Source organism: Salvelinus fontinalis, chromosome 31 (genome assembly GCF_029448725.1).
Source record: "Salvelinus fontinalis isolate EN_2023a chromosome 31, ASM2944872v1, whole genome shotgun sequence".
Taxonomy (NCBI): Eukaryota; Metazoa; Chordata; class Actinopteri; order Salmoniformes; family Salmonidae; genus Salvelinus; species Salvelinus fontinalis.
The window spans coordinates 23,525,391-23,553,182 of NC_074695.1; the positions used below are offsets into that span (position 1 = coordinate 23,525,391).

Below are 27,792 nucleotides of genomic sequence, written 5' to 3' on the forward strand. Positions count from 1 at the left end.
TTAATCATCAGCTTGTATTTAATGAGTAGCAAGGTATCTTACAAAGACAGTGTGAGTGTCTGTTTGCATGTTTTTAATTTCCACTACGTTTAATACTTTTTACTGTACTAATGTAAGAATTTTAACAGTGGTGAAGCTTGTCCAGTATGTACGCATGACAAAAAATGACCTAATCAGATGTTGAGCTTCACTGCATGTTAGAGTTACATCTGTTTGTTATGTAACTGCTTTCACTGTGAACCACTCATTATTATTTAGCCTGTCCGCTTTGATAAAGTCAGTGGGGTTGTTGTTGTAGGCCTTAAGAAACACAACTATGCGGGGCACTCATGTAGAATTACCACTTTTCATACAAAATGCAAATTCCTGTTCACTCTGATTCATCTCAGATCAAACAAGTGGAAAAATGAGGTGACTGCAGCCGAGATTTCATGCCCTGTGCACCATCACCACAACCCCCTTTTGAGAGAATGGAGATTTCTGACTGATTAGCTAGATTGACTCTGCTCATAAAATACTCCACACAAAACTCTGTACGCCAACACACAGTCAAACCACCTGCCAGAATAATTTGTTTTATGATTATTTAATTTTAGGAGTCACAGACTTTCCCCTTCCCAAAAAATATATATATTATCTGCATTTAGCAGGCATATGTTGGAAATTCTATCAAAAGGAACATATTTTGCAAGTTGTGAATTGAGGTTCCATAGCAATACTTTTCCACCTATCCTTGATGTTGTGCCAGAATTACTTGAGTTGCATCACAACTGCCTTAATAATATTGGAATAATCTGAAACAGAAGTTCTCAGAGATTCTGTTGGTTGCGCTCTTTGGATCTGCTCAACAGATAATGCCAAAGGCAATTAAGGTAAAGGTCATCAACCTGGAACCATGCTAACAGGAAAATGAAATATTCAGTCACAGTTTGTTGCGTCCAACTGTCCATGTTGTTGATACAGGTTTGTAGTTCTGAATGACACAGAGACTAATATGACCATAAAAACAGAGATGATTGTTTACCTAATGTCATTACAGACTTTTGATATACTGCAAATAATGAGGTTCTTTTACCTGACACATGGCATTCAGAGTGTCTGAACCTACTGGCCCATCAGAACAAAAGGTATGTCAGTTTTGATTTACAATTTTGAAACATGAGTTAAATTTCAAACAATTATAACCAAGCACCAGACTGGTTGTTTCAACGTTTTGTAATAAAATTTGATAATTACAGCAACTTCCTCAAACATTTTTTTCACAGTTACAATAAGGTCATAATGATACTACAGATATGCTCTCTTATTACAAATACACATCAAGGTCTACAGCACAGCAACACAATGGTCTGAAGGAAAACCAGGGCTACTTTACGGCCCAATTCTATCAGCAATGTATTGGAAATATGTCAGGAAAAATGCAGCCAAGGTCTCTCTCTTCACCGGCACAGTATAACCAGATGAGTTGATGATGATTAGCTTTAATATTTTCATATCGCCCCCGATACACAGATGTGAACATTGCATGATGTGTGGGATCATTGGGCACCTATTTTTATTAGTTCTGTCTCCTTGCCACACGATTTTCCTGGATAAATCTACGGCACGTAATAATAATAATAAATGTTGTCTTTTATAAATATATTTAAATAGTTCAGTTAACACTTTGTTGTTTTGTCATCTTGTACAATTTAATATTCTTGTTTGTTTGCGTTGACCAACTTGTAAGACATTGGACTCTAGCAATATTCTCTTGTTTGCTGTGGTAAGAATGAGTGCAACAGCTGCTGAGGTACATAGAAATGCTGATGAGTTAAGATGGGCCCATCATCTCTCACTGACACAGATACTGTCATGTTGGCTTGTGTGCCAGATTGCAACATATGATTCAACCAAGACTTTTTGCCATTTTACTGTCAGTCTCTCCGTTCCTGGCCATATCTTTCCACCTGGCAATCTCGCCATCCCTGTCTGAACGATTAGGGTAGGATGCAGTTCTGATGCAATACTAGAGGAAATCAGCCTGCAGATTGGCAGAGAGTTGACTGACAGTCACCTCGCCGTAGGTGGAGCCGGTCAGTATGCAGGCAGTCCTCTGGGACGTGGTCCCTGTTTGGCAAGGAGCTCCATCCTCAGCACAGTGCAGACATGCCACGGGGCTCTCTGGCTGTCCGTATGAGATGCTCATTTCCTTGTTGTTTCTCTGGGATGGTTGTGATATGGATCCAAAGGGGTCTTTCTGTTCAGGCCGGGGGCTGCCCCTGCAGATCCTATTGCGGAATGTGGACGTGTCTCGGCAAAGACACTTGCGGAAGTTGGGTTTGCACAGCAGGTAGACCATAGGGTTATAGATGGTGGACGATTTGGCAAAGATGGCCGCCAGGGCGAATGCAGCAGGAGGCACGATGGTGGCATCACCAAATGCCGCCCACATGGCCACTATGGCGTAAGGGCTCCATGCACCAAGGAAACCGATGCATACTGCTACCGACAACTGTTCAGAAACACACATAATTAAAAACATTTCTGCATATATAAATAGGAATAAACATTGAATGAATATTCAATATTACTTTATAATGCATGTATAATGCATTATAACTTTGCCACAGACCCTGCAAACTATACTCGTCTATCCACACACAGAATTGCATAATCCCTGAACTGTTGATGTTGTTGTTGTGAACTGGACTGCTGACACAGGGATACCCTCTGACCTTGACAATGAGGCTGTGTGCATTGGTGGTTTTGGTTTGGGATGACACATGCTGCTGGACGGCCCGGCGAGAGCCGCGCACCGTCAGCAGGATGAAGGTGTAGGAGAGGAAAATGACGGTGCAGGGCAGAGCGTAGCAGAAAAGGAACAGGCAGACGATGTAGGACAGGGCTGACAGCTCGTGGTTGGGCGCGTGCCAGTCAATGCAGCAGGCAGTGCCATAAGGCTCGGGCCCGTAGTGTCCCCACTGTGCCAGGGGACTGATGGCGAAAACAGAGGCGTAACACCACACAGCCACCACCAGGACGCAGGCATGGGACGAGGAGAACTTGTTACCTGGGGATGGAAAATGGGACAAAGGGGGAAAAGGAAGGTGGAGAAATGTGCATTTTGACATAAGATAAGATTGTGCTTTATTCATCTCTAAAGGGCAAATTAGTTAGCATCAGTTTTAACAGACTATTTCACCATCTCAGAGATTAACGTACAGTAAAAGAGAAAGGTTTGATCATATCCCATTGACATCTAACTCACCATAGTTAGGGAAGCTGACTTTGAGGCAACAGATGGAGGAGAGAGCTGTGAGGTTGGTCAGGCTGCACAGACCAAACAGAACCCCACACATAGCATAGAACTGACAGGTGATCTCATCAAACAACCACCTACACAGTGGGGAGAGATGAGAGTTAGGCAGTATAAAATGTTATATTGCTTCATTATCATAAGTCAGAATAACAGTGTGAGAGAGAAACAAGTGTTTTTTTGTTTAGTTTTTTGTTCCATGAGCCAGAAGAGAGAAAGAAAATGACGAACTTGTGAGCGAATGCAGAGGGAATGGCCAGAGGGAATAAAGACAGGGTCATCCCAAGGTCGCTGATGGACAGGTTAATGATGAAGAACTCGGCCGGCTTCAAGGACAAGCGCTTACGATACGCAACAAGCATCAAGATGCCATTCCCCAGGAGAGACAGAACACCTAGAAGAGAAAGAGAATGAAATATGATAAAATGAAAAAGAGAGAAGAACAACTGAAGACATAGATGAAGAATTATGAATGTGAAAATCAGAGGGTATACATCCAGGCATAAAAGCATTACCAGTACTCTATGAATGGATTGATTGTATATGCCTCAAATGTTCTCTTAATTTGAGCTGCATGTGGCTGTGACTGGATAACTAGCTAGTTGGAATTGAATTTACATTTACATTACATTTAAGTCATTTAGCAGACGCTCTTATCCAGAGCGACTTACAAATTGGTGCATTCACCTAATGACATCCAGTGGAACAGCCACTTTACGATAGTGCATCTAGATCTTTTAAGGGGGGGGGGGGGGCAGAAGGATTGCTTTATCCTATCCTAGGTATTCCTTGAAGAGGTGGGGTTTCAGGTGTCTCCGGAAGGTGGTGATTGACTCCGCTGTCCTGGCGTCGTGAGGGAGTTTGCTCAAATGTGAGAATTTGTTGTGAATGGATAAACAGTGAATAAATGTGACTTCTTGGCAGTGAATATGAACTCACAGAATATGCTGTAGAGTATGCCCATGAGGAAGTCAAGCTCCTTTGAGATTGTGGAGACAAACAGGGCTGTGTCTGAAGCATTTCCCATCTGGAGAAAGAGAGAGAAGGAGTGGAGGATGGTGGACAGAAGGGAGTGTAACTGTTAGTCAGAGAACAGTAGCACAGTTAATTGACAATTATGTCATTACGTAATGTTTGCTAGCGTTAATTACAGCCACAAGTTCTCTTTGAATCAACTAATTTAATAATCAGTGAATGAGTGATGAGGGAAAACATCAGAGAGTGGACAAAAAGGTCATGAAGGTGAGCAACAACAAAGGATTCGCTACACTATTTTTGTCGTTCCATCTGGTCTACATTTATCTGCTTTGGATAAATATCAGAATTGGAAAGCTTTAAAGGCCCAATGCAGCCTTTTTTATATCAATATCAAATCATTTCTGGGTAGCAATTAATTACCTTACTGTAAAAGATTTCCGTTAAAATGGGCAAAAGTAGCTTTTTAGCAAAACACTACTTCTGAAGCAAGATTTTGCTAGGATTGTTTGGGAGTGGTTTAAGTGGGGAGCGGAAAACTAGCTGTTATTGGAGGTTTGGAATGCTCTTTGTTATTGGTCTATAAGAAATTTACCGCATGGTGATGTCACCATGGAAAGCCAAAACTCCTGCCCATGCAAACCTGCTGATTAGATGGTCCTGTGTAGATTGTATTTTCAACCAGCAACTATCAGGAAATAACACTGATCACAATTGTTCACAATTGTACAGTGTTAGTTTCATCAGCTGTTGTACAATGTGATATAAAACACAGGGGGAAACTAATTTTGACTGCGCTGGGCCTTGAAATGAATTGAAACAACAGCTGGGTTGAGCACTGAACTAAGCCTTTTGTTAAGAGTTCGAATATGGGCACTTCAGCCAGTAGCTGTTGATTTCCATGTGGAGTATGTTGGGGTAGATGTGTTAAGGGGACTGTACAGTCGTGGCCAAAAGTTTTGAGAATGACACAAATATACATTTTCACAAAGTCTGCTGCCTCAGTTTATATGATGGCAATTTGCATATACCCCAGAATGTTATGAAGAATGATCAGATGAATTGCAATTAATTGTAAAGTCCCTCTTTGCCATGCAAATGAACTGAATCCCCTAAAAATATTTCCACTGCATTTCAGCCTTGCCACAAAAGGACCAACTGACATCATGTCAGTGATTCTCTCGTTAACACAGGTGTGAGTGTTGACGAGGACAAGGCTGGAGATCACTCTGTCATGCTGATTGAGTTCGAATAACAGACTGGAAGCTTCAAAAGGAGGGTGGTGCTTGGAATCATTGTTCTTCCTCTGTCAACAATGTTACCTGCAAGGAAATACGTGCCGTCATCATTGCTTTGCACAAAAAGGGCTTCACAGGCAAGGATATTGCTGCCAGTAAGATTGCACCTAAATCAACCATTTATCGGACCATCAAGAACTTCAAGGAGAGCGGTTCAATTGTTGTGAAGAAGGCTTCAGGGCGCCCAAGAAAGTCCAGCAAGCGCCAGGACCGTCTCCTAAAGTTGATTCAGCTGCGGGATCGGTGCACCACCAGTACAGAGCTTGCTCAGGAATGGCAGCAGGCAGGTGTGAGTGCATCTGCACGCACAGTGAGGCGAAGACTTTTGGAGGATGGCCTGATGTCAAGAACGGCAGCTAAGAAGCCACTTCTCTCCAGGAAAAACATCAGGGACAGACTGATATTCTGCAAAAGGTACAGGGATTGGACTGCTGAGGACTGGGGTAAAGTCATTTTCTCTGATGAATCCCCTTTCCAATTGTTTGGGGAATTTGGAAAAAAGCTTGTCCGGAGAAGACAAGGTGAGTGCTACTATCAGTCCTGTGTCATGCCAACAGTAAAGCATCCTGAGACCATTCATGTCTGGGGTTGCTTCTCAGCCAAGGGAGTGGGCTCACATTTTGCCTAAGAACACAGCCATGAATAAAGAATGGTACCAACACATCCTCCGAGAGCAACTTCTCCCAACCATCCAGGAACAGTTTGATGACGAACAATGCCTTTTTCCAGCATGATGGAGCACCTTGACATAAGGCAAAAGTGATGACTAAATGGCTCCGGGAACAAAACATCGATATTTTGGGTCCATTTCCAGGAAACTCCCCAGACCTTAATCCCATTGAGAATTTGTGGTCAATCCTCAAGAGGCGGGTGGACAAACAAAAGCCCACAAATTCTGACAAACTCCAAGCATTGATTATGCAAGAATGGGCTGCTATCAGTCAGGATGTGGCCCAGAAGGTAATTGACAGCATGCCAGGGCGGATTGCAGAGGTCTTGAAAAAGAAGGGTCAGCACTTCAAATATTGACTCTTTGCATCAACTTTACATGTAATTGTCAATAAAAGCCTTTGACACTTATGAAATGGTTGTAATTATACTTCAGTATTCCATAGTAACATCTGACAAAAATATCTAAAGACACTGAAGCAGCAAACTTTGTGGAAATTAATATTTGTGTCATTCTCAAAACGTTTGGCCACGACTGTACTATGCCATTGTAATATAGGGAAATACAGCCTGGAACGTGTGTCTCTGCTAATACAGCCTGATTAGCTACAGTATTACCATACTGAATATCAGAGTAATCAGAGACACATGTTCCATACAGAGAAAAACATGTTCCATACAGACCACAAAGGGCCTGGAGCACCACTGTGTTCTGAGTGGGCCTCCCAGTCCTCCAGAGGCTACAATCTCTCTAGACCAGTGGTTCCCAAAATGTGGGGGCCCGACGAGTTCCCCCCCAAAAAACATAGTCTTTTAAGGAACTGAGTCCGGCTTTCAACTTACTCTTGATAGTTGTAATAGTAGAATGCACAAGATGCAATTTCTAAATTGGGTAGTGCACCATCAGTTTTCCTCGTGTCATGACAGTCATTGTATACCTTAGAGAGCTATTAACTTTTCAGAAATGTCCAGATCAACTAGTCTATTTCAGCTAACGTTTTTTAGCTAGGTTTTTTAGCCCATCGATTTTGTAGTAATGTTCGAGTCACTCAAATATCACATGAATACACATTAGAATTGTATGAAAATTTGCTTTAAAACTGCAACATTGTCTCTGCACCCCATGCCAAAATGTGCAAAATTGCAGGAAATAAGCTATTTTCTACATTGTAGAATAATAGTGAAGACATCAAAACTATGATATAACACATATGGAATCATGTAGTGACCAAAAAAGTGTTAACCTGTTGAGGATGGGGGCGCTGTTGTGACTATTTATGCTAATCGTGTAATTTTTGAAACGGCTTCCCACAAAATCCTTGATCGTACAATATGCATATTATTATTATTATTGGATAGAAAACAGTCTATAGTTTCTATAGGAGTTGAAATTTTGTCTCTAAGTGGAACAGAGCCCATTCTACAGCAATTTCCCTGACATGGAGTCAGATTTCAGAAATTTTGGCCCCTGATCTGGAGTCAGTTAAAAGGGCACTGTTATTGCTATGAGTATACGGACACTGCTTACGTCTTCCCCTGGATGCCTTTACGTGATGACGATTTGAATGGGGTCGATTGCGCGTTCACAGGCACTACAAATTAAAAAACCCTGAGGCTAGTCACTCTTTTCTTGCTGCGTCATGCGCCTAGAGGACACCGACCCGCACCTGTTCCAAGCATTAGTGGAGGGAGTAATATTACTCGGGTCATGTTTCTACTCGTTATGGGAGTTAAAAACATCATAAGGTAGTTAATATAAAGCGTTTTATAGCAATTTATATCCGTTTAGTGCGATTTTGGGACATTTATTTCTGAAACGCTGTGAATTGCTGGGCACGCTTCCAGTTCATCCCGAACGCAGTTGGCATTTCCACATGGCAAGAGGACAGCTTTCCACCAAAAGACGATTACTCCCAAGAAAGGATCCTTTGCCCAAGATACTGATGGAAGAACAGCTCAAAGTAGGACATTTTTATTATGATAAATCGTGTTTCTGTCGAAAAATGTTAGTGGCTTAGGACGCCATGTTTTTTGACGTAGCTTCGCTTGGCGCAAACTGTATTGAAAAGTAAGGATAAATTAAAAAATGTAATTCCGCGATTGTATTAAGAATTAAATTGTCTATCAATCCCTGTCCACCCTATATTTTTTAGTCACGTTTATGAGTATTTATGTATAAGAGTAGATCACTGTCTAAGTGGCGCACGGACATTTTCTCACCAGCTTGGCTACATTTCACATTGTCTAACCATGATTTTGGTGGCTAAATATAAACATTTTCGATCAAACTCTATATGGATTGTGTAATATGATGTTACAGGAGTGTCATCTGAAGAATTCTGAGAAGGTTAGTGAAAAAAATAATATATTTTGGCGATGTTGACTTTTATCGCTCACTTTGGCTAGAATCAATGCTGGGCTGCTATGTGCTATGTGCTATGCTAATATAACGATTTATTGTGTTTTCGCTGTAAGACACTTAGAAAATCTGAAATATTGTCTGTATTCACAGGATCTGTGTCTTTCGATTAGTGTATGCTGTGTATTTTTACGAAATGTTTGATGATTAGTAAGTAGGTAAACACGTTGCTCAATGTAGTTTTTCTAGTCCATTTGTGACGGTGGGTGCAATTGTAACCTATGCCATCTACCTGAAATATGCACTTTTTTCTAACAAAACCTATCCCATACCATAAATATGTTATCAGACTGTCATCTGATGAGTTTTTTTCTTGGTTAGGGGCTATAAATATCTTAGTTTAGCCGAATTGGTGATAGCTACTGGTGTTGGTGGACAAATAAAAGATGGTGGATTATGCTAATGTGTTTTTAGGTAATAGATGTACATCTTTACATATTGTGTCTTCCCTGTAAAACATTTTAAAAATCGGACATGTTGGCTGGATTCACAAGATCTGTGTCTTTCATTAGCTGTATTGGACTTTAATGTGTGAAAGTTAAATATTTAAAAAAATATATTTTTTTTGAATTTCGCGGCTCTGCCTTTTCAGTGGGGGGGGGGGGGGGGAGTGCCGCTAGCGGCACCCTCATCCTAGACAGGTTAAACAAATCAAAATATATGTTATATTTGAGATTCTTCAAAGTAGCCACCCTTGACAGCTTTGCACACTCTTGGCATTCATGACAGCTTTGCACACTCTTGGCATTCCCTCAACCAGCTTCATGAGGTAGTCACCTGGAATGCATTTCAATTAACAAGTTGTTAAAAGTTAATTTGTGGAATTTCTTTCCTTTTTAACATATTTGAGCCAATCAGTTATGTTGTGACAAGGTAGAGGTGGTATACAGAAGATAGCCCAATTTGGTAAAAGACCAAGTCCATATTATGTCAAGAACAGCTCAAAGAGAAAACAAGAGTCCATCATTACTTGAAGACATGAAGGTCAAGGCCTCCCGAGTGGTGCAGTGGTCTAAGGCACTGCATCGCAGTGCTAGCTGTGCCACTAGAGATCCTGGTTTGAGTCCAGGCTCTGTCGCAGCCGGCCGCGACCGGGAGACCCATGGGGCGGTGCAGAATTGCCCCAGCGTCGTCCGAGTTATGGGAGGGTTTGGATGGCAAGGATGTTCTTGTCCCATCACGCTCTAGCGACTCCTGTGGTGGGCTGGGTTCAATGCTTGCTGACACGGTCGCCAGTGTTTCCTCTGACACATTGATGCGGCTGGCTTCCGGGTTAAGCAGGCATTGTGTCAAGAAGCAGTGCGGCTTGGCTGGGTTGTGTTTCGGAGGACGCACGGCTCTCGACCCTCGCCTCTCCCGAGTCCGTACGGGAGGTGCAGCTATGGGACAAGACTGTAACTACCAATTGTATACCATGAAAGGGAGAAAAAATGTATTCATTTAAAAAAGACATGAAGGTCAAGAAAATCTAGAAAATGTCAAGAACTTGAAAGTTTCTTCAAGTGCAGTCGCAAAAAAGTGCTATGATGAAACTTGCTCTCATGAGGACTGTCACAAGAATTGAAGACCCAGAGTTACCTCTGCTGCAGAGGATAAGGTCATTTGAGTTAACTGCACCTCAGATTGCAGCCTAAATAAATGCTTCACAGAGTTCAAGTAACAGACACATAAACAAAGCATCATCCTGTTTACCAGGGGGCAGGGCTACCGACATTAGCCAGATGCTGCTGGCTAAAGCTAAAACTGGCGAGTGTAGAGAGAGATATTGTTATCCACGTCGGCACCAACGATGTTAGGATGAAAGTCAGAGGTCACCAAGCGCAACATAGCTTCAGCGTGTAAATCAGCTAGAAAGATGTGTCGGCATCGAGTAATTGTCTCTGGCCCCCTCCCAGTTAGGGGAGTGATGAGCTCTACAGCAGAGTCTCACAACTCAATCGCTGGTTGAAAACAGTTTTCTGCCCCTCCCAAAAGATAGAATTTGTAGATAATTGGCCCTCTTTCTGGGACTCATCCACAAACAGGACCAAGCCTGGCCTGTTGAGGAGTGACGGACTCCATCCTAGCTGGAGGGGTGCTCTCATCTTATCTACCAGCATATCTACCAACAATTGGTAGTTACAGTCTTGTCCCATAGCTGCACCTCCCGTACGGACTCGGGAGAGGCGAGGATTGAGAGCCGTGCGTCCTCCGAAACACAACAGGGCTCTAACTCCTCTAGCTCCACAATGAAATAGGGTGCAGGCCAGGCAGCAGGCTGTTAGCCAGCCTGCCAGCTTAGTGGAGTCTGCCACAAGCACAGTCAGTGTAGTCAGCTCAGCTATCCCCATTGAGACCGTCTCTGTGCCTCGACCTAGGTTGGGCAAACTAAAGATGGCGGTGTTTGCCTTAGCAATCTCACTAGAATAAAGACCTCCTCCATTCCTGCCATTATTGAAAGAGATCGTGATACCTCACATCTCAAAACAGGGCTACTTGTTAGATCCCTCACTTCAAAGGCAGTTATAGTCAATGAACCAATCACTGATCATAATCTTGATGTGATTGGCCTGACTGAAACATGGCTTAGGCCTAATGAATTTACTGTGTTATGAGGCCTCACCTCCTGTTATGAGGCCTCACCTCCTGGTTACACTAGTGACCATATCTCCCGTGCATCCCGCAAAGGCGGAGGTGTTGCTAACATTTCCGATAACAAATTTCAATTTACAAAGAAACCCAACGTTTTCGTCTTTTGAGCTTCTAGTCATGAAATCTATGCAGCCTACTCAATAACTTTTTAAAGCTACTGTTTACAGGCCTCCTGCGCCATATACAGCGTTCCTCACGGAGTTCCCTGAATTCCTATCGGACCTTGTAGTCATAGCAGATAATATTCTAATTTTTGGTGACTTTAATATTCACATGGAAAAGTCCAAAGACCCACTCCAAAAGGCTTTCGGAGCCATCATCGACTCAGTGGGTTTTGTCCAACATGTCTCTGGACCTACTCACTGTCACAGTCATACTCTGGACCTAGTTTTGTCCCATGGAATAAATGTTGTGGATCTTAATGTTTTTCCTCATAATCCTGGACTATCGGACCACCATTTTATTACGTTTGCAATTGCAACAAATAATCTGCTCAGACCCCAACCAAGGAGCATCAAAAGTCGTGCTATAAATTCTCAGACAACCCAAAGATTCCTTGATGCCCTTCCAGACTCCCTCTGCCTACCCAAGGATGTCAGAGGACAAAAATCAGTTAACCACCTAACTGAGGAACTCAATTTAACCTTGCGCAATACCCTAGATGCAGTTGCACCCCTAAAAACTAAAAACATTTGTCATAAGAAACTAGCTCCCTGGTATACAGAAAATACCCGAGCTCTGAAGCAAGCTTCCAGAAAATTGGAACGGAAATGGCACCACACCAAACTGGAAGTCTTCCGCCTAGCTTGGAAAGACAGTACCGTGCAGTATCGAAGAGCCCTCACTGCTACTCGATCATCCTATTTTTCCAACTTAATTGAGGAAAATAAGAACAAACCAACATTTATTTTTGATACTGTTGCAAAGCTAACTAAAAAGCAGCATTCCCCAAGACAGGATGGCTTTCACTTCAGCAGTAATAAATTCATGAACTTCTTTGAGGAAAAGATCATGATCATTAGAAAGCAAATTACGGACTCCTCTTTAAATCTGCGTATTCCTCCAAAGCTCAGTTGTCCTGAGTCTGCACAACTCTGCCAGGACCTAAGATCAAGAGAGACACTCAAGTGTTTTAGTATTATATCTCTTGACACAATGATGAAAATAATCATGGCCTCTAAACCTTCAAGCTGCATACTGGACCCTATTCCAACTAAACTACTGAAAGAGCTGCTTCCTGTGCTTGGCCCTCCTATGTTGAACATAATAAACGGCTCTCTATCCACCGGATGTGTACCAAACTCACTAAAAGTGGCAGTAATAAAGCCTCTCTTGAAAAAGCCAAACCTTGACCCAGAAAATATAAAAAACTATCAGCCTATATCGAATCTTCCATTCCTCTCAAAAAAAATTGAAAAAGCTGTTGCGCAGAAACTCACAGCCTTCCTGAAGAAGGTGCTTCAGTCTGGTTTTAGACCCCATCATAGCACTGAGACTGCACTTGTGAAGGTGGTAAATGATCTTTTAATGGCGTCAGACTGAGGCTCTGCATCTGTCCTCGTGCCCCTAGACCTTAGTGCTGCTTTTGATACCATCGATCACCACATTCTTTTGGAGAGATTGGAAACCCAAATTGGTCTACACAGACAAGTTCTGGCCTGGTTTAGATCTTATCTGTCGGAAAGATATCAGTTTGTCTCTGTGAATGGTTTGTCCTCTGACAAATCAACTGTAAATTTCGGTGTTCCTCAAGGTTCCGTTTTAAGACCACTATTGTTTTCACTATCTATTTTACCTCTTGGGGATGTCATTTGAAAACATAATGTTAACTTTCACTGCTATGCAATGAAACATGGTGAAGCCCCAAAATTTCCCTCGCTAGACGCCTACGTTTCAGACATAAGGAAGTGGATGGCTGCAAACTTTCTACTTTTAAACTCGGACAAAACAGAGATGCTTGTTCTAGGTCCCAAGAAACAAAGAGATCTTCTGTTGAATCTGACAATTAATCTTGATGGTTGCACAGTCGTCTCAAATAAAACTGTGAAGGACCTTGGCGTTACTCTGGACCCTGATCTCTCTTTTGACAAACATATCAATACTGTTTCAAGGACAGCTTCTTTCCATCTACGTAACATTGCAAAAATCAACTTTCTGTCCAAAAATGATGCAGAAAAATGTATCCATGCTTTTGTTACTTCTAGGTTAGACTACTGCAATGCTCTACTTTCCGGCTACCTGGATAAAGCACTAAATAAACTTCAGCTAGTGCTAAATAAAGCTGCTAGAATCCTGACTAGAACCCCCAAAATGTATCATATTACTCCAGTGCTAGCCTCCCTACACTGGCTTCCTGTTAAGGCAAGGGCTGATTTCAAGGTTTTACTGCTAACCTACAAAGCATTACATGGGCTTGCTCCTACCTATCTTTCCGATTCGGTCCTGCCGTACATACCTACACGTATGCTACGGTCACAGGACGCAGGCCTCCTAATTGTCCTTAGAATTTCTACGCAAACAGCTGGAGGCAGGGCTTTCTCCTATAGAGCTCCATTTTCATGGAATGGTCTGCCTACCCATGTGAGAGACACAGACTCGGTCTCAACCTTTAAGTCTTTACTGAAGACTCATCTCTTCAGTAGGTCATATGATTGAGTGTAGTCTAGCCCAGGAGTGTGAAGGTGAACGGAAAGGCTCTGGAGCAACGAATCGCACTTGCTGTCTCTGCCTGGACGGTTCCCCTCACTCCACTGGGATTCTCTGCCTCTAACCCTATTACAGGGGCTGAGTCACTGGCTTACTGGTGCTCTTCCATGCCGTCCCTAGGAGGGGTGCGTCACTTGAGTGGGTTGAGTCACTGACGTGGTCTTCCTGTCTGGGTTCCCCCCCCCCTGGTAAGTTGGTGGTTGAAGATATCCCTCTAGTGGTGTGGGGGCTGTGCTTTGGCAAAGTGGGTGGGGTTATATCCTGCCTGTTTGGCCCTGTCCAGGGGTTTCATCGGATGGGGCCACTGTGTCTCCTGACCCCTCTTGTCTCAGCCTCCAGTATTTATGCTGCAGTAGTATGTGTCGGGGGGCTAGGGTCAGTCTGTTATATCTGGAGTATTTCTCCTGTCTTATCCGGTGTCCTGTGTGAATTTAAATATGCTCTCTCTAATTCTCTCTTTCCTTCTTTCTTTCTTTCTCTCTCTCGGAGGACCTGAGCCCTAGGACCATGCCTCAGGACTACCTGGCATGATGACTCCTTGCTGTCTCCAGTCCACCTGGCCGTGCTGCTGCTCCAGTTTCAACTGTTCTGCCTGCGGCTATGGAACCCTGACCCGTTCACCGGACGTGCTACCTGTCCCAGACCTGCTGTTTTCAACTCTCTAGGGACAGCAGGAGCGGTAGAGATACTCTCAATGATCGGCTATGAAAAGCCAACTGACAATTACTCCTGAGGTGCTGACTTGTTGCACCCTCGACAACCACTGTGATTATTATTATTTGACCATGCTGGTCATTTATGAACATTTGAACATCTTGCCCATGTTCTGTTATAATCTCCACCCAGCACAGCCAGAAGAGGACTGGCCACCCCTCATACCCTGGTTCCTCTCTAGGGTTCTTCCTAGGTTTTGGCCTTTCTAGGGAGTTTTTCCTAGCCACCGTGCTTCTACACCTGCATTGCTTGCTGTTTGGGGTTTTAGACTGGGTTTCTGTACAGCACTTTGAGATATCAGCTGATGTAAGAAGGGCTATATAAATACATTTGATTTGATTGGATGATGTTGTGTAATTACTGGAATTATTAAAACAAGTACACTTTATTATTTAATTACTGCAGTAATGGAGCTTGTCAACGAACCACCCGTAAGTGATTCGTTGAGAGCCCAACGACAAAAGATACCATGGCCTTATATAGCAAAGATACACCCCCTTCAGTCTACATGACAAACAACAGATGTATGGAATGGGTCACAAGGTTAAGATTTGTATGAAAGATGCTTACAGTTCATAGCCAACAGTATCTGCGGTAAAACTGTTCTCATTATGTAGAGACCAGGGTCTGGCCCCGGAGTCATCTTTCCCTGGTACCTTATAGAACAGAAACATTAACTCATGCTATGGAATGCGGTCTTGTTAGGCTTATCATCCAAAGACATCGTAAATCTTCTGTCAGTGTTAAGCCTCCCAGAGGCCCATCCTCAGTAGAACACACACCGATGAAAATGTTCTAAGAACCCCCTATTCTGTTGCTTAAAACATCCATTTGATGCAATAACAGCATTATAACATAATCTTGTCATTTCTGTTCTGACACACATCTCAACATCAACTGTTCAGAGGGAACTGCATGAGTCAGGCCTTCATGGTCGAATTGCTGCAAAGAAACCACTACTAAAGGACACCAATAAGAAGATGAGACTTGCTTGGGCCAAGAAGCACAAACAATGGGCATTAGACTGGTGGAAATCTGTCCTTTGGTCTGATGAGTCCAAATTTTAGATTTTTGGTTCCAACCATTGTGTCTTTGTGAGACGCAGAGTAGGTGAACGGATGATCTCTGCATGTGTGGTTCCCATCGTGAAGCATGGAGGAGGAGGTGTGGAGGTGCTTTGCTGGTGACACTGTTGGTGATTTATTTAGAATTCAAGGCACAATTAACCAGCATGACTACCACAGCATTCTGCAGTGATACACACTCCCATCTGGTTTGCCCTTACACACCACCAGGCTGTGTAAGGGCTATTTGACCAAGAAGGAGAGTGATAGAGTGCTCCGTCAGATGACCTGCCCTCCACAATCACCAGACCTCAACCCAATTTTTTATTTTAATTTTATTTCACCTTCATTTAACCAGGTAGGCCAGTTGAGAACAAGTTCTCATTTACAACTGCGACCTGGCAATTGAGATGGTTTGGAATGAGTTGGACCGCAGATTGAAGGAAAAGCAGCCAACAAGTTCTCAACATATGTGGGAACTCCTTCAAGACTGCTGGATAAGCATTCCAGATTAAGCTGATTGAGAGAATGAAAAGAGTGTGCAAAGTTGTCATCAAGGCAAAGGGTGGCTACTTTGAAGAATCTAAAGTTTTAAATATATTTTGATTTGTTTAACACTTTTTTGGTTACTACAGGATTCCATATGTGTTATTTCATAGTTTTGATGTCTTCACTATTATTCTACAATGTAGAAAATAGTTTAAAGAAAAACCCTTGAATGAGTAGGTGTGTCCAAACTTTTGACTGGAACTGTATATGTGATGGGATGTATATACAATAAAGGTATTATGGACAGTATGTGGATAAAATATTTAGTATGTCTGCGGAATACGTAGGATGGAATGGTATATATACAGCAATAGTTGAATAGGATGGCATTGACTAGAATACAGTATATACAGTTGAAGTCAGAAGTTTACATACTATTTAGCCAAATACATTTAAACTCAGATTTTCACAATTCCTGACATTTAATCCTAGTAAAAATTCCCTGTCTTAGGTCAGTTAGGATCACCACTTTATTTTAAGAATGTGAAATGTCCGAATAATAGTAGAGAGAATGATTTCTTTCAGCTTTTATTTCATTCATCACATTCCCAGTGAGTCAGAAGTTTACATAGACTCAGTTAGTATTTGGTAGCATTGCCTTTAAATTGTTTAACTTGGGTCAAACGTTTCGGGTAGCCTTCCACAAGCTTCCTACAATAAGTTGGATGAATTTTGGCCCATTCGTCCTGACAGAGCTGGTGTAACTGAGTCAGGTTTGTAGGCCTCCTTGCTTGCACACGCTTTTTCAGTTCTGCCAACAAATTTTCTATAGAATTGAGGTCAGGGCGTTGTGATGTCCACTCCAATACCTTGACTTTTGTTGTCCTTAAGCCATTTTGCCACAACTTTGAAAGTATGCTTGGGATCATTGTCCATTTGGAAGACCCATTGGCGACCAAGCTTTAACTTCCTGACTGATGTCTTGAGATGTTGCCTCATTATATCCACATCATTTTCCTACCTCATGATGCCATCTATTTTGTGAAGTGCACCAGTCCCTCCTGCAGCAAAGCACCCCCACAACATGATGCTGCCACCCCAGTCATTCACGGTTGGGATGGTGTTCTTGAGCTTGCAAGCGTTCCCTTTTCTCCTCCAAACATAACGATGGTCATTATGGCCAAACAGTTCTATTTTTGTTTCATCAGACCAGAGGACATTTCTCCAAAAAGTACAATCTTTGTCCCCATGTGCAGTTGCAAACCGGATTTTTTATGGTGGTTTTGGAGCAGTGGCTTTTTCCTTGCTGAGCGGCCTTTCAGGTTATGTCGATATAGGACTTGTTTTACTGTAGATATAGATACTTTTGTACCCGTTTCCTCCAGCATCTTCACAAGGTCCTTTGCTGTTGTTCTGGGACATATTTGCACTTTTTGCACCAAAGTACGTTCATCTCTAGGAGACAGAATGCATCTCCATCCTGAGCGGTATGACGGTTGCGTGGTCCCATGGTGTTTATATTTGCATACTATTGTTTGTACAGATGAACGTGGTACCTACAGGTGTTTGGAAATTGCTCCCAAGGATGAATCAGACTTGTGGAGGTCTACACATTTTTTTCTGAGGTCTTGGCTGATTTCTTTTGATTTTCCCATGATGTCACACAAAGAGGCACTGAGTTTGAAGGTAGGCCTTGAAATACATCCACAGATAGACCTCCAATTGACTCAAATTATGTCAATTAGTCTATCAGAAGCTTCTAAAGCCATGACATTTTCTGGAATTTTCCTAGCTGTTAAAGGCACAGTCAACTTAGTGTATGTAAACTTCTGACCCACTGGAATTGTGATACAGTGAATTATAAGTGAAATTATCTGTAAACAATTGTTGGAAAAATGACTTGTGCATGACGCACAAAGTAGATGTCCTAACCGACTTGCCAAAACTATAGTTTGTTAACAAGAAATTTGTGGAGTGGTTGAAAAACGAGTTTTAATTACTTTAATGTAAACTTCCGATTTCAACTGTACATATGAAATGAGTAAAACAGTATGTAAACATTATTAAGGTGACCAGTGTTCCATTATTAAAGTGACCAGTGATTTTATGTCTATGTACGTAGGGCAGCAGCCGCTAAGGTGCAGGGTTGAGTAACCGGGTGGTAGCCGGCTAGTGACAGTGACTAAGCTCAGGGCAGGGTACTGGGTGGAGGCCGGCTAGGGATGACTATTTAACAGTCTTATGGCCTTGAGATAGAAGCTGATTTTTAGTCTCTCGGTCTTAGCTTTGATGCATCTGTACAGACCTTGCCTTTTGGATGATAGCAGGGTGAACAGGTCAAACTTGGGTGGTTGATGTCCTTGATGATCTTTTTGGCCTTCCTGTGACATCGGGTGCTGTACGTGTCCTGGGTGGCAGGCAGTGTGCCCCCGCTGATGTGGTGGGCTGACTGCAGCACCCTCTGGAGAGCCCTGCGGTTGCGGGCGATGCAGTTGCTGTACCAGGCGGTGATACAGTCTGACAGGATGCTCTCAATGATGCATCTATACAAGTTTGTGAGGATCTTAGGGGCCAAGCCACATTTCTTCAGCCTTCTGAGGTTGAAGAGGCACTATTGCACCTTCTTCACCACGCTGTCTGTGTGGGTGGACCATTTCAGATTGTCGGTGATGTGTACGTTGAGGAACTTGAAGCTTTTCACCTTCTTCACTGTGGCCCCGTCAATGTGGATGGGGGCGTGCTCCTTCTTCTGTCTCCCTCCAGCATACCTCCTTATTGGTTTGAGGTTATGTAGGTACCAAGCATCCCTCCTTATAGGTTTGAGGTTATGTAGGTTACCAAGCATCCCTCCTTATGGGTTTGAGGTTATGTAAGTTACCAAGTGTGCTTACTTTTCTAGTGCATGTATAGTAACTGAAATTGAATAAAGGATATGATAAGTTTATTGCCTATCAGATTATTAACTATCTATAAACAAATGAACCGTTTATAAGCTATTTATAACCCCTTTATAAAGTACACCCTAATATGAAGTGCTACGTGCCCAGTCTGACAGACAGCAAAGTCAATAGGGAACTGTGTTAAAAATAAACCTTTAGGTCACCTTTCAATCATATAGGGAGCATCCTTGAATGTGTTGCCATGCTCCAATCAGTATTTTAATATCTTACACAGCAAGACATAATTACGTCACCACAACTCTAGGAAATGCTTCTAATGTATTACAACATCGGTGCCGTATAAGGAAGGCTATAATAACGTAGTGATTCTCAGTAATTGAGTCTGGTAGGAGGAACACTACACAACTCATTACTCCATACAGTTCCCCTTGACCTGAATATCAATTTCCAATAGACTGACATTATGTTCCACATGATTGCATAACAACCCTATGAGATATGTTCAGGTACATGTAGGCTATAATGTTACATGGATGCTTGACAGACCATTGGCAAATGGGTTGGTTGTCTGAATTTGCTGATCGTGTCATGACAACGCATGGAACTGTGTATGTTTAATGTATCAGTCATATTTAACCTTCATGAATTTGTGGGTGGAAAATGTGAATTTAAACAAACATATTAAGTCACACCCACCTATATCTCTAATTTCATCTCAAGTCAGTTTAGTGTTTATCTAGTGACTCACTTGGGTACTTGAGCCAGGGGTAAATTAAACCATGTGTGCCATAACTGTTAACCATCACAAGCAGGTTTTCTTTATTTAAACCTCACCAAGCACCAAGATCATTGAGTTCACATCATTGGCCTACTTAACGTTCAAATGTTACATACAACGGAGACTGAGGGTGTTCTTTCAAAGACAGAGACAGCCAGGCTTTGCTACTCTAACAAAGACACCAATAAGAACTCCATCATGATACTACTTCAAAAAGACCCTCTCATTCACGTCTCATCCCAGGCGCCGCCTGACATGAATATTTCATCTCTTGTTTTTTTAAATTTAAGGCAAACAACCAAAACCTCTCGGACCTTTTTTAACATGTTGAATATACAGTAAATTGGAAAGCTTCATTACAGACCAATGTGATGTGTGTCATCCCTTTCAAAACTCATAGCAGCAATACAGAAATATCAATAGATGTTAGAATCCCCTTTGGCAGCGATTACTGCTATGAGTCTTTCTGGGTAAGTCTCTAAGAGCCTGCACACTTATTCTTAAAAAAGTTATTCAAGCTCTGTCAAGTTTGTTGTTGGTTATTGCTACTTTCTACATTTAATTTTCAATAAATGTGCAAAGATTTTGAAAAACACTTTGTCATTATGGGCTATTGTGAGTAGATGGGTGATAAAAAAAAAGATTGAATCCATTTAGAATTCAGGCTGTAACACACAAAATGTGGAATAAGTCAAGGGGTCTGAATACTTTCTCAAATCAAATTTTATTAGGCACATGCGCCGAGTACAACAGGTGTAGACTGTAAAGTGAAATGCTTACTTACAAGCCCCTAACCAACAATGCAGTTGAAAAAATACGAATAAGATTAAGAAATAAAAGTAATATTTAGTTAAAGAGAAGCAGTAAAATTACAATAGCTAGACTATATACAGGGGGTACCGGTACAGAGTCAATAAGCGGGGGCACTGGCCAGTCGAGGTAATTGAGGTAATATGTACATGTAGGTAGAGTAATTAGAGTGGCTATGCATAGATAATAACAGAGAGTAGCAGCGGCATGAAATGGAGAGGGGGGTGGGGGGGCAATGCAAATAGTCTGGGTAGCCATTTGATTAGATGTTCAGGAGTCTTATGACTTGGGGGTAGAAGCTGTTTAGAAGCCTCTTGGACCTAGACTTTGCGCTCCGGTACCGCTTGCCGTGCGGTAGCAGAGAGGACAGTCTATGACTAGGGTGGCTGGGGTCTTTTTAGGGCCTTCCTCTGACACCGCCTTCTATAGAGGTCCTGGATGGCAGGAAGCTTGGGCCCAGTGATGTACTGGGCCGTACGCACTACCCTCTGTAGTGCCTTGCGGTCGGAGGCCAAGCAGTTGCCATAGCAGGCAGTGATGCAACCAGTCAGGATGCTCTCGATGGAGCAGCTGTAGAACCTTTTGAGAATCTGAGGACCCATGCCATAATCTTTTCAGTCTCCTAAGGGGGAATAGGCTTTGTCGTGCCCTCTTCACAACTGTCTTGGTGTGATTGGACCATGTTAGTATGTTGGTGATGTGGACACCAAGGAACTTGAAGCTCTAAACCTGCTCCACTTCAGCCCCGTCGATGAGAATGGGGGCGTGCTTGGTCCTCCTTTTCCTGTAGTCCACAATCATCTCCTTTGTATTGATCATGTTGAGGGAAAGGTTAATGTCCTGGCACCACACAGCCAGGTCTCTGACCTCCTCCCTATAGGCTGTCTCGTCGTTGTCTGTGATCAGGCCTACCACTGTTGTGTCATCGGCAAACTTAATGATGGTGTTGGAGTCGTGCCTGGCCGTGCAGTCATGAGTGAACAGGGAGTACAGGAGGGAACAGAGCACGCACCCCTGAGGGGCGCCTGTGTTGAGGATCACCGTGGCGGATATGTTGCTACCTACCCTTACCACCTGGGGGCCGTCCGTCAGGAAGTCCAGGATCCAGTTGCAGAGGGAGGTGTTTAGTCCCAGGTCCTTAGCTTATTGATGAGCTTTGAGGGCACTATGGTGTTGAATGCTGAGCTGTAGTCAATGAATAGCATTCTCACATAGGTGTTGCTTTTGTCCAGGTGGGAAAGGGCAGTGTGGAGTGCAATGGAGATTGCATCATCTGTGGATCTGTTAGGGCGGTATGCAAATTGGAGTGGGTTTAAGGTTTCTGGGATAATGGTGTTGATGTGAGCCATGACCAGCCTTTCAAAGCACTTCATGGCTACAGATGTGAGTGCTACGGGTCGGTAGTCATTTAGGCAGGTTACCTTAGTGTTCTTGGGCACAGGGACTATGGTGGTCTGCTTAAAACATGTTGATATTACAGACTCGGACAGGGAGAGGTTTAATATGTCAGTGAAGACACTTGCCAGATGGTCAGCGCATGCTCGAGGTGCACATCCTAGTAATCCGTCTGGCCCTGCGGCCATGTGAATGTTGACCTGTTTAAAGGTCTTACTCACATCGGCTGCGGGGAGTGTGATCACACAGTCGTCCGGAGCAGCTGGTGCTCTCATGCATGTTTCAGTGTTATTTGCCTCGAAGCGAGCATAGAAGTAGTTTAGCTCGTCTGGTAAGCTCATGTCACTGGGCAGCTCTCGGCTGTCTTCCCTTTGTAGTCTGTAATAGTTTGCAAGCTCTGCCACATCCGACGAGTGTCGGAGCCGGTGTAGTACGATTCGATCTTAGTCCTGTATTGACACTTTGCCTGTTTGATGGTTCGTTGGAGGGTGTAGCGGGATTTCTTATAAGCTTTCGGGTTAGAGTACCGCTACTTGAAAGCGACAGTCACTGTGGGGACGACGTCATCGATTCACTTAATGCCATAGGAAGAATCCCAGAACATATCCAGTCTGTGCTAGCAAAACTGTCCTGTAGCTTAGCATCTGCTTCATCTGACCACTTTTTTATTGACCGAGTCACTGGTGCTTCCTGCTTTAATTTTTGCTCGTAAGAAGGAATCAGGAGGATTGAATTATGGTCAGATTTGCCAAATGGAGGGCGAGGGAGAGCTTTGAACGCATCTCTGTGTGTGGAGTAAAGGTGGTCATGCTGATAAAAATTTGGTAAAACAGATTTAAGTTTCCCTGCATTAAAGTCCCTGGCTGTTAGGAGTGCCGCTTCTGGATGAGCGTTTTCCTGTTTGCTTATGGCGGAATACAGCTCATTGAGTGCGGTCTTAGTGCCAGCATCGGACTGTGGTGGTATGTAGACAGCTACGAAAAATACAAATGAAAACTCTCTAGGTAGGTAGTGTGGTCTACAGCTTATCATGAGACACTCTACCTCAGGCGAGCAAATCCTCGAGACTTCCTTAGATATCATGCACCAGCTGTTGTTTACATATATGCATTGTCAGCCACCCCTTGTCTTACCAGACGCCGCTATTCTCTCCTGCCGATACAGCGTATGTTGATAATGTTGTCGTTCAGCCACGACTCCTTAAAGCATAAGATATTACCATTTTTAATGTCTCGTTGGTAGTTTAATCTTCCTCGTAGGTTGTCAATTTTATTTTCCAAAAATTGCACGTTAGCTAGTAGAACGGAAGGCAGGGGGAGTTTATTCGATCACCTACGAATTCTCACAAGGCAACCCGACCTCCGTCCTCTTTTCTCCGTCGTCTCTTCACGCAAATGACAGAGATTTGGGCCTGTTCCCGGAAAAGCAGTATGTCGTTCACGTCGGGCTCGTCGGACTCGTTAAAGGATAAAAAACTTCTGCCAGTTTGTGGTGAATAATCGCTGTTCTGATGTACAGAAGTTATTTTCGGTTATAGGAGATGGTAGCAGCAACATTATGTACAAAAGAAGTAAAAAAATAAGTTACAAACAACGCAAAAAAATTATCATAAAATCACAATTGGTTAGGAGCACGTAAAACGTCCGCCATCTTCTCTGTCGCTGGAGACTTCTGAAGGCACATGTCTATATACTGTATATCAGGAAATGCACATAGTGATCTCGTACGTTTCAATATCAGACTGCGAAGAATTAATGTTTGCGATCTCCCCCTATCTGCCAGCATCACCAACGGCAAAACACCTTATTGATATGTAATTTCAGTCAACCAATACATAAACATCAAATACATATTTCTGCAGTGGAATCATAACCAACCTTTGTTACATGAGTACAGCACAAGTGTGATTGTTTGTGTGTGTGTGCGTGTGCATCCATGCATGCATGCTTGTCACTACATTAGAAAGCTGAATGACCACAGGTTGACCAGCTGAATTGCAGCGCTGGTCAACTGTGGCTGATCTGATGTTGTGTGGGCCAGCTGAACTCTGCAACAGCTAATGGTCAGCTGTAGTTAACTGGCTGCCCTGGATAGTGACTGACACAGTTGCATCCCAATTGGCACACTATTTCCTATTTAGTGCACCACTGGGCCCTAGTCAAAAGTAGTGCACTATATAGGAAATAGGTTACCATTTAAGATGTTGCCACAGAGCCAGTTTAGACATCCAAACCAAACTTAGATTGGCCTGCACACATATTGAAAATCAATGATTTACAATTGACACACTACTGTGTTGTTTTTCATAGTGTATCTATGCCTTCCTGTATCTCCCTCTATGTGTCTCTAGTCTCTACATGTTTGAACACAGGTAGTAATGCTGATAATTGCAGAGACACTGAACCCTGTGATTGAATGGTCACATCTGCCTGCATTTCTCAGTGACTCTCAGACTTCCTCTTTTGCTCTGTGACTGTTGTCTCTAAAACACTTGAGTTTGATTTCCGGAGACGAAGGTCCAGACTCCAGACACTGGGGTCTGATCATGTCTGTCTGATGCTCTCATCTTACTGTTGGCTGGATGTCTGTCAAATGTTACCTTTTCCCCTTCAGGTAAATTGATTCAGTCTGAAGTAAGACTCCACTTTAATGAGAAATGTCGCTTGTTTTGTTTTGTTGTTTTGACTCAGCAGAGATAACTGGGGAATCAGTGCCTGTTGAAGCATGGTGGTGGCCGTGTACAGTGCAGTTTTGGTTGTGAGGCATTCTCCGCATGAATGAGCATGTGAGCGGTGACACGATTATGCTTGCAGAGCATCCATAAAAAAACCTTGCCAAGACCTTCAAACTGTGTCTCCATCTTGGCTGTAGTTATAAAAGAGCTACAGTTCAGACGGTAATCATATGATACGGTCCGTCTGGATGCCTTTCATTTTGTTTTCACTTGCATTAGAATGGATCATTGAATTTTGGAGGTCAAAGCCAGTTATGATGATTGAGTAGAATTGTGTATGGGCTATGTAATTATGAAGTATGGGCTATGTAATTATGAAGAATGGGCTATGTAATTATGAAGTATGGGCTATATAATTATGAAGTATGGGCTATGTAATTATGAAGTATGGGCTATGTAATTATGTTGAAAACCCCATGCCTCACACACACGTCACATGGGGCATGTTATGTGTCATGTCCCCCTAGTGGGCCTCGGGAGATTCCATGAGGTTGTGGGACCGAGGTGAACCGTGTGTGTTCTCCATGTAACAGCCTTCTCAACCGACCCAGAGCAGACAACTAAACTAGTCACCATAATGCTGCAGTTTCACACAATGTTCTGACGACATACCACAGCATAACTCGGCTTTGATGGTCTGTGCTGAATGGTAGACTACATTCCTCAACAGTAACTGCCCAGAGCTAATGTACTGTCATTTTTTGGGCAGCATTCTTACCAGAACCACTGTCTCAGTTGGACTGAAGAGATGATTGGTTTTGAAGATGATTGATGGGGTTATTGTTGACTAGAGTTTTGGCTATAGGCCAGCAAATGCTGCGACTGCATGTAGCCTATACTCAGCTGGAAATTGGTGTCTGTCAGCATATGAAAAATATCTATGCAGTTATTGTATGTAGTCGCGTTAGTCATAGTCATGAATCTAAATATGACCCGGAGCGTGGGTCAACCCTCTGGTTGCCTAGTATGCATGTGGTGTGATGTCTCTTTTACATTAGATTAATATAAACACATGATTTGAATGGGCTTTAAGATGTAGTAGGGCCTACCATATCTCATCAGCCATAAAAAACGGCCTCCTCTTCCTCCTCTCATCTAACAAATGGCCTCCTCATCTCAAAAACGGCCTCCTCTCATACCACTGAGTCTCTCAAGCCTCTCAGTCATGACTGGGTGCTAGTGCTGGAAAAGTTGTCACAAAGATTGCAATGATATGGTTTCTCCCACGTGGATCTTCACGTGCAATTTCAGGTTATTACTCTGCTTGAATCCTTTGCCAGTGGACAGTGGAGAGGTCAGATGTTGGGGGTTCACTGAACCAGTGCCCCACTTATCTTTGGCAACATCACCCATACTGAGGTCCCGAAGAGGTGAGGGGTGAATTTTCTTTCTACCGAGAGGAGAGGTAATGTTTTGTTTTGTAGTCAGGGAGACTGCAGGTGTTATGCAGCATTCACAGTTAGCTATCCCCATTCACAGTCAATAAGCGTGTAATGGTTTTATTCATGTTTGTGAGGAGACATTATGTAAGATTGGAGCATGCAACTGTCCATGAACTCTAAAAGCTAGTACTAACATCTGCCATTACGTTTTTCATTTATGAAATATGCAATCTACAAAAGTCCAGCTAGACACAGTCCTCTGTTGCCTTGATCTAATCAGTAGAGACCCACAACACAGAACATCTAAATCTACTCCAGATAGTGCTTCAACCTTATTGGATAACATCCAGTTATATTAACTCATGCATGGACATGACACACTTTTGAATCCTGCTTTTCAGCTGTTCCCCTGACAACAATATTACATCAGGTGATATGTCACAAACACTTAATTATAGCAGTACCAAACTAACCATTATAAACTGGGTCATTCGAGCCCTGGAGGCTGATTGGCTGAAAGCCGTGGTATATGAGACGGGTATGATGCAAAACTACACGTTTACTGTTCTAATTACGTTGGTAACCTGTTTTTAACAGCAATAAGGCACCACAGGGTTTATGGTATATGGCCAATATACCACGGCTAAGGGCTGTATCCAGACACCCCGTCTCGCGTCGTGCCTAAGAACAGCCCTGAGCTGTGGTATATTGACCATATACCACACCCCCTCGGGCTTTATTGCTTAAACTTTAACATCTTTGAGAGAGCACAAGAAGGTAGACAGACAGACAAACAGACAGAGATGGAGAGAGCGAGCTGCATCAGCAACAGTGATCCCCTGAACCAGCATTGTAATTCTCTAATCCCCAACACTGAACTGACAGTAGACAGACAGGATCCGCCATGCAACCAGCCGAACACCCTGCCTACAGCCCCACACCATGCAGCCACACACCGTGCCTTTCTATGGAACCTACCTTCCAGGGAGGAGATATGTGTCCTCAGATAAACTCATGGAGGCCAGGTGGAGAGGAGAGCAGGACAGAGCTCCTAACCATGCATGGGAGAGACTGGACACTAGCTAGGTCACTCACACTGCAGAACCCCAACGGTAGCCCTGTTGCCTCTTCCTCTTCTGACACAAACACACACAACGCAAACATCCAGCCAGGAATGCATTAACAGAGACAGGCACACACTCACTCATTCACACATACATACACAGACAGACAGTGCATCTGCCTGCACACATTTCCTTGGAGATGCAATGGGTCCTCGTAGTGCAGCCAGGAAGAAAAGCCCAGGGTGATGCCAATCCAACCAGAGAACCAGAGAGAGAGAAATCAGAATAACACTGACTGGGAGGCTCTGAGTGTCACGGACGAAACAAAGTACCACCGTCCCCTTACCCCTTTCTCTTTTTCCCCCTTCTCCAAACAACTCTCACTCGCTCGCTCTCCCTTCCCCTTTCTCCCTCGTTCTTTCTCTGACTCCCTCACTCTCTTTTTCTGACTCTCTCCGTCCCCCTT

General features: G+C 43.2%; 1 protein-coding gene across 1 annotated transcript; it reads right to left on the reverse strand.

Moving 5' to 3' along the window:
* On the reverse strand, window positions 1-27,792 carry LOC129829868 (opsin-5-like). Its single transcript, XM_055891854.1, has 6 exons — window positions 27,241-27,792; window positions 4,238-4,325; window positions 3,530-3,692; window positions 3,251-3,378; window positions 2,718-3,052; window positions 1-2,494 (listed from the first exon to the last, which is right to left on the reverse strand). Exons 2-6 carry the CDS (start codon window positions 4,323-4,325, stop codon window positions 2,009-2,011), a joined length of 1,200 nt encoding a protein of 399 aa, XP_055747829.1. The 5' UTR covers window positions 27,241-27,792; the 3' UTR covers window positions 1-2,008.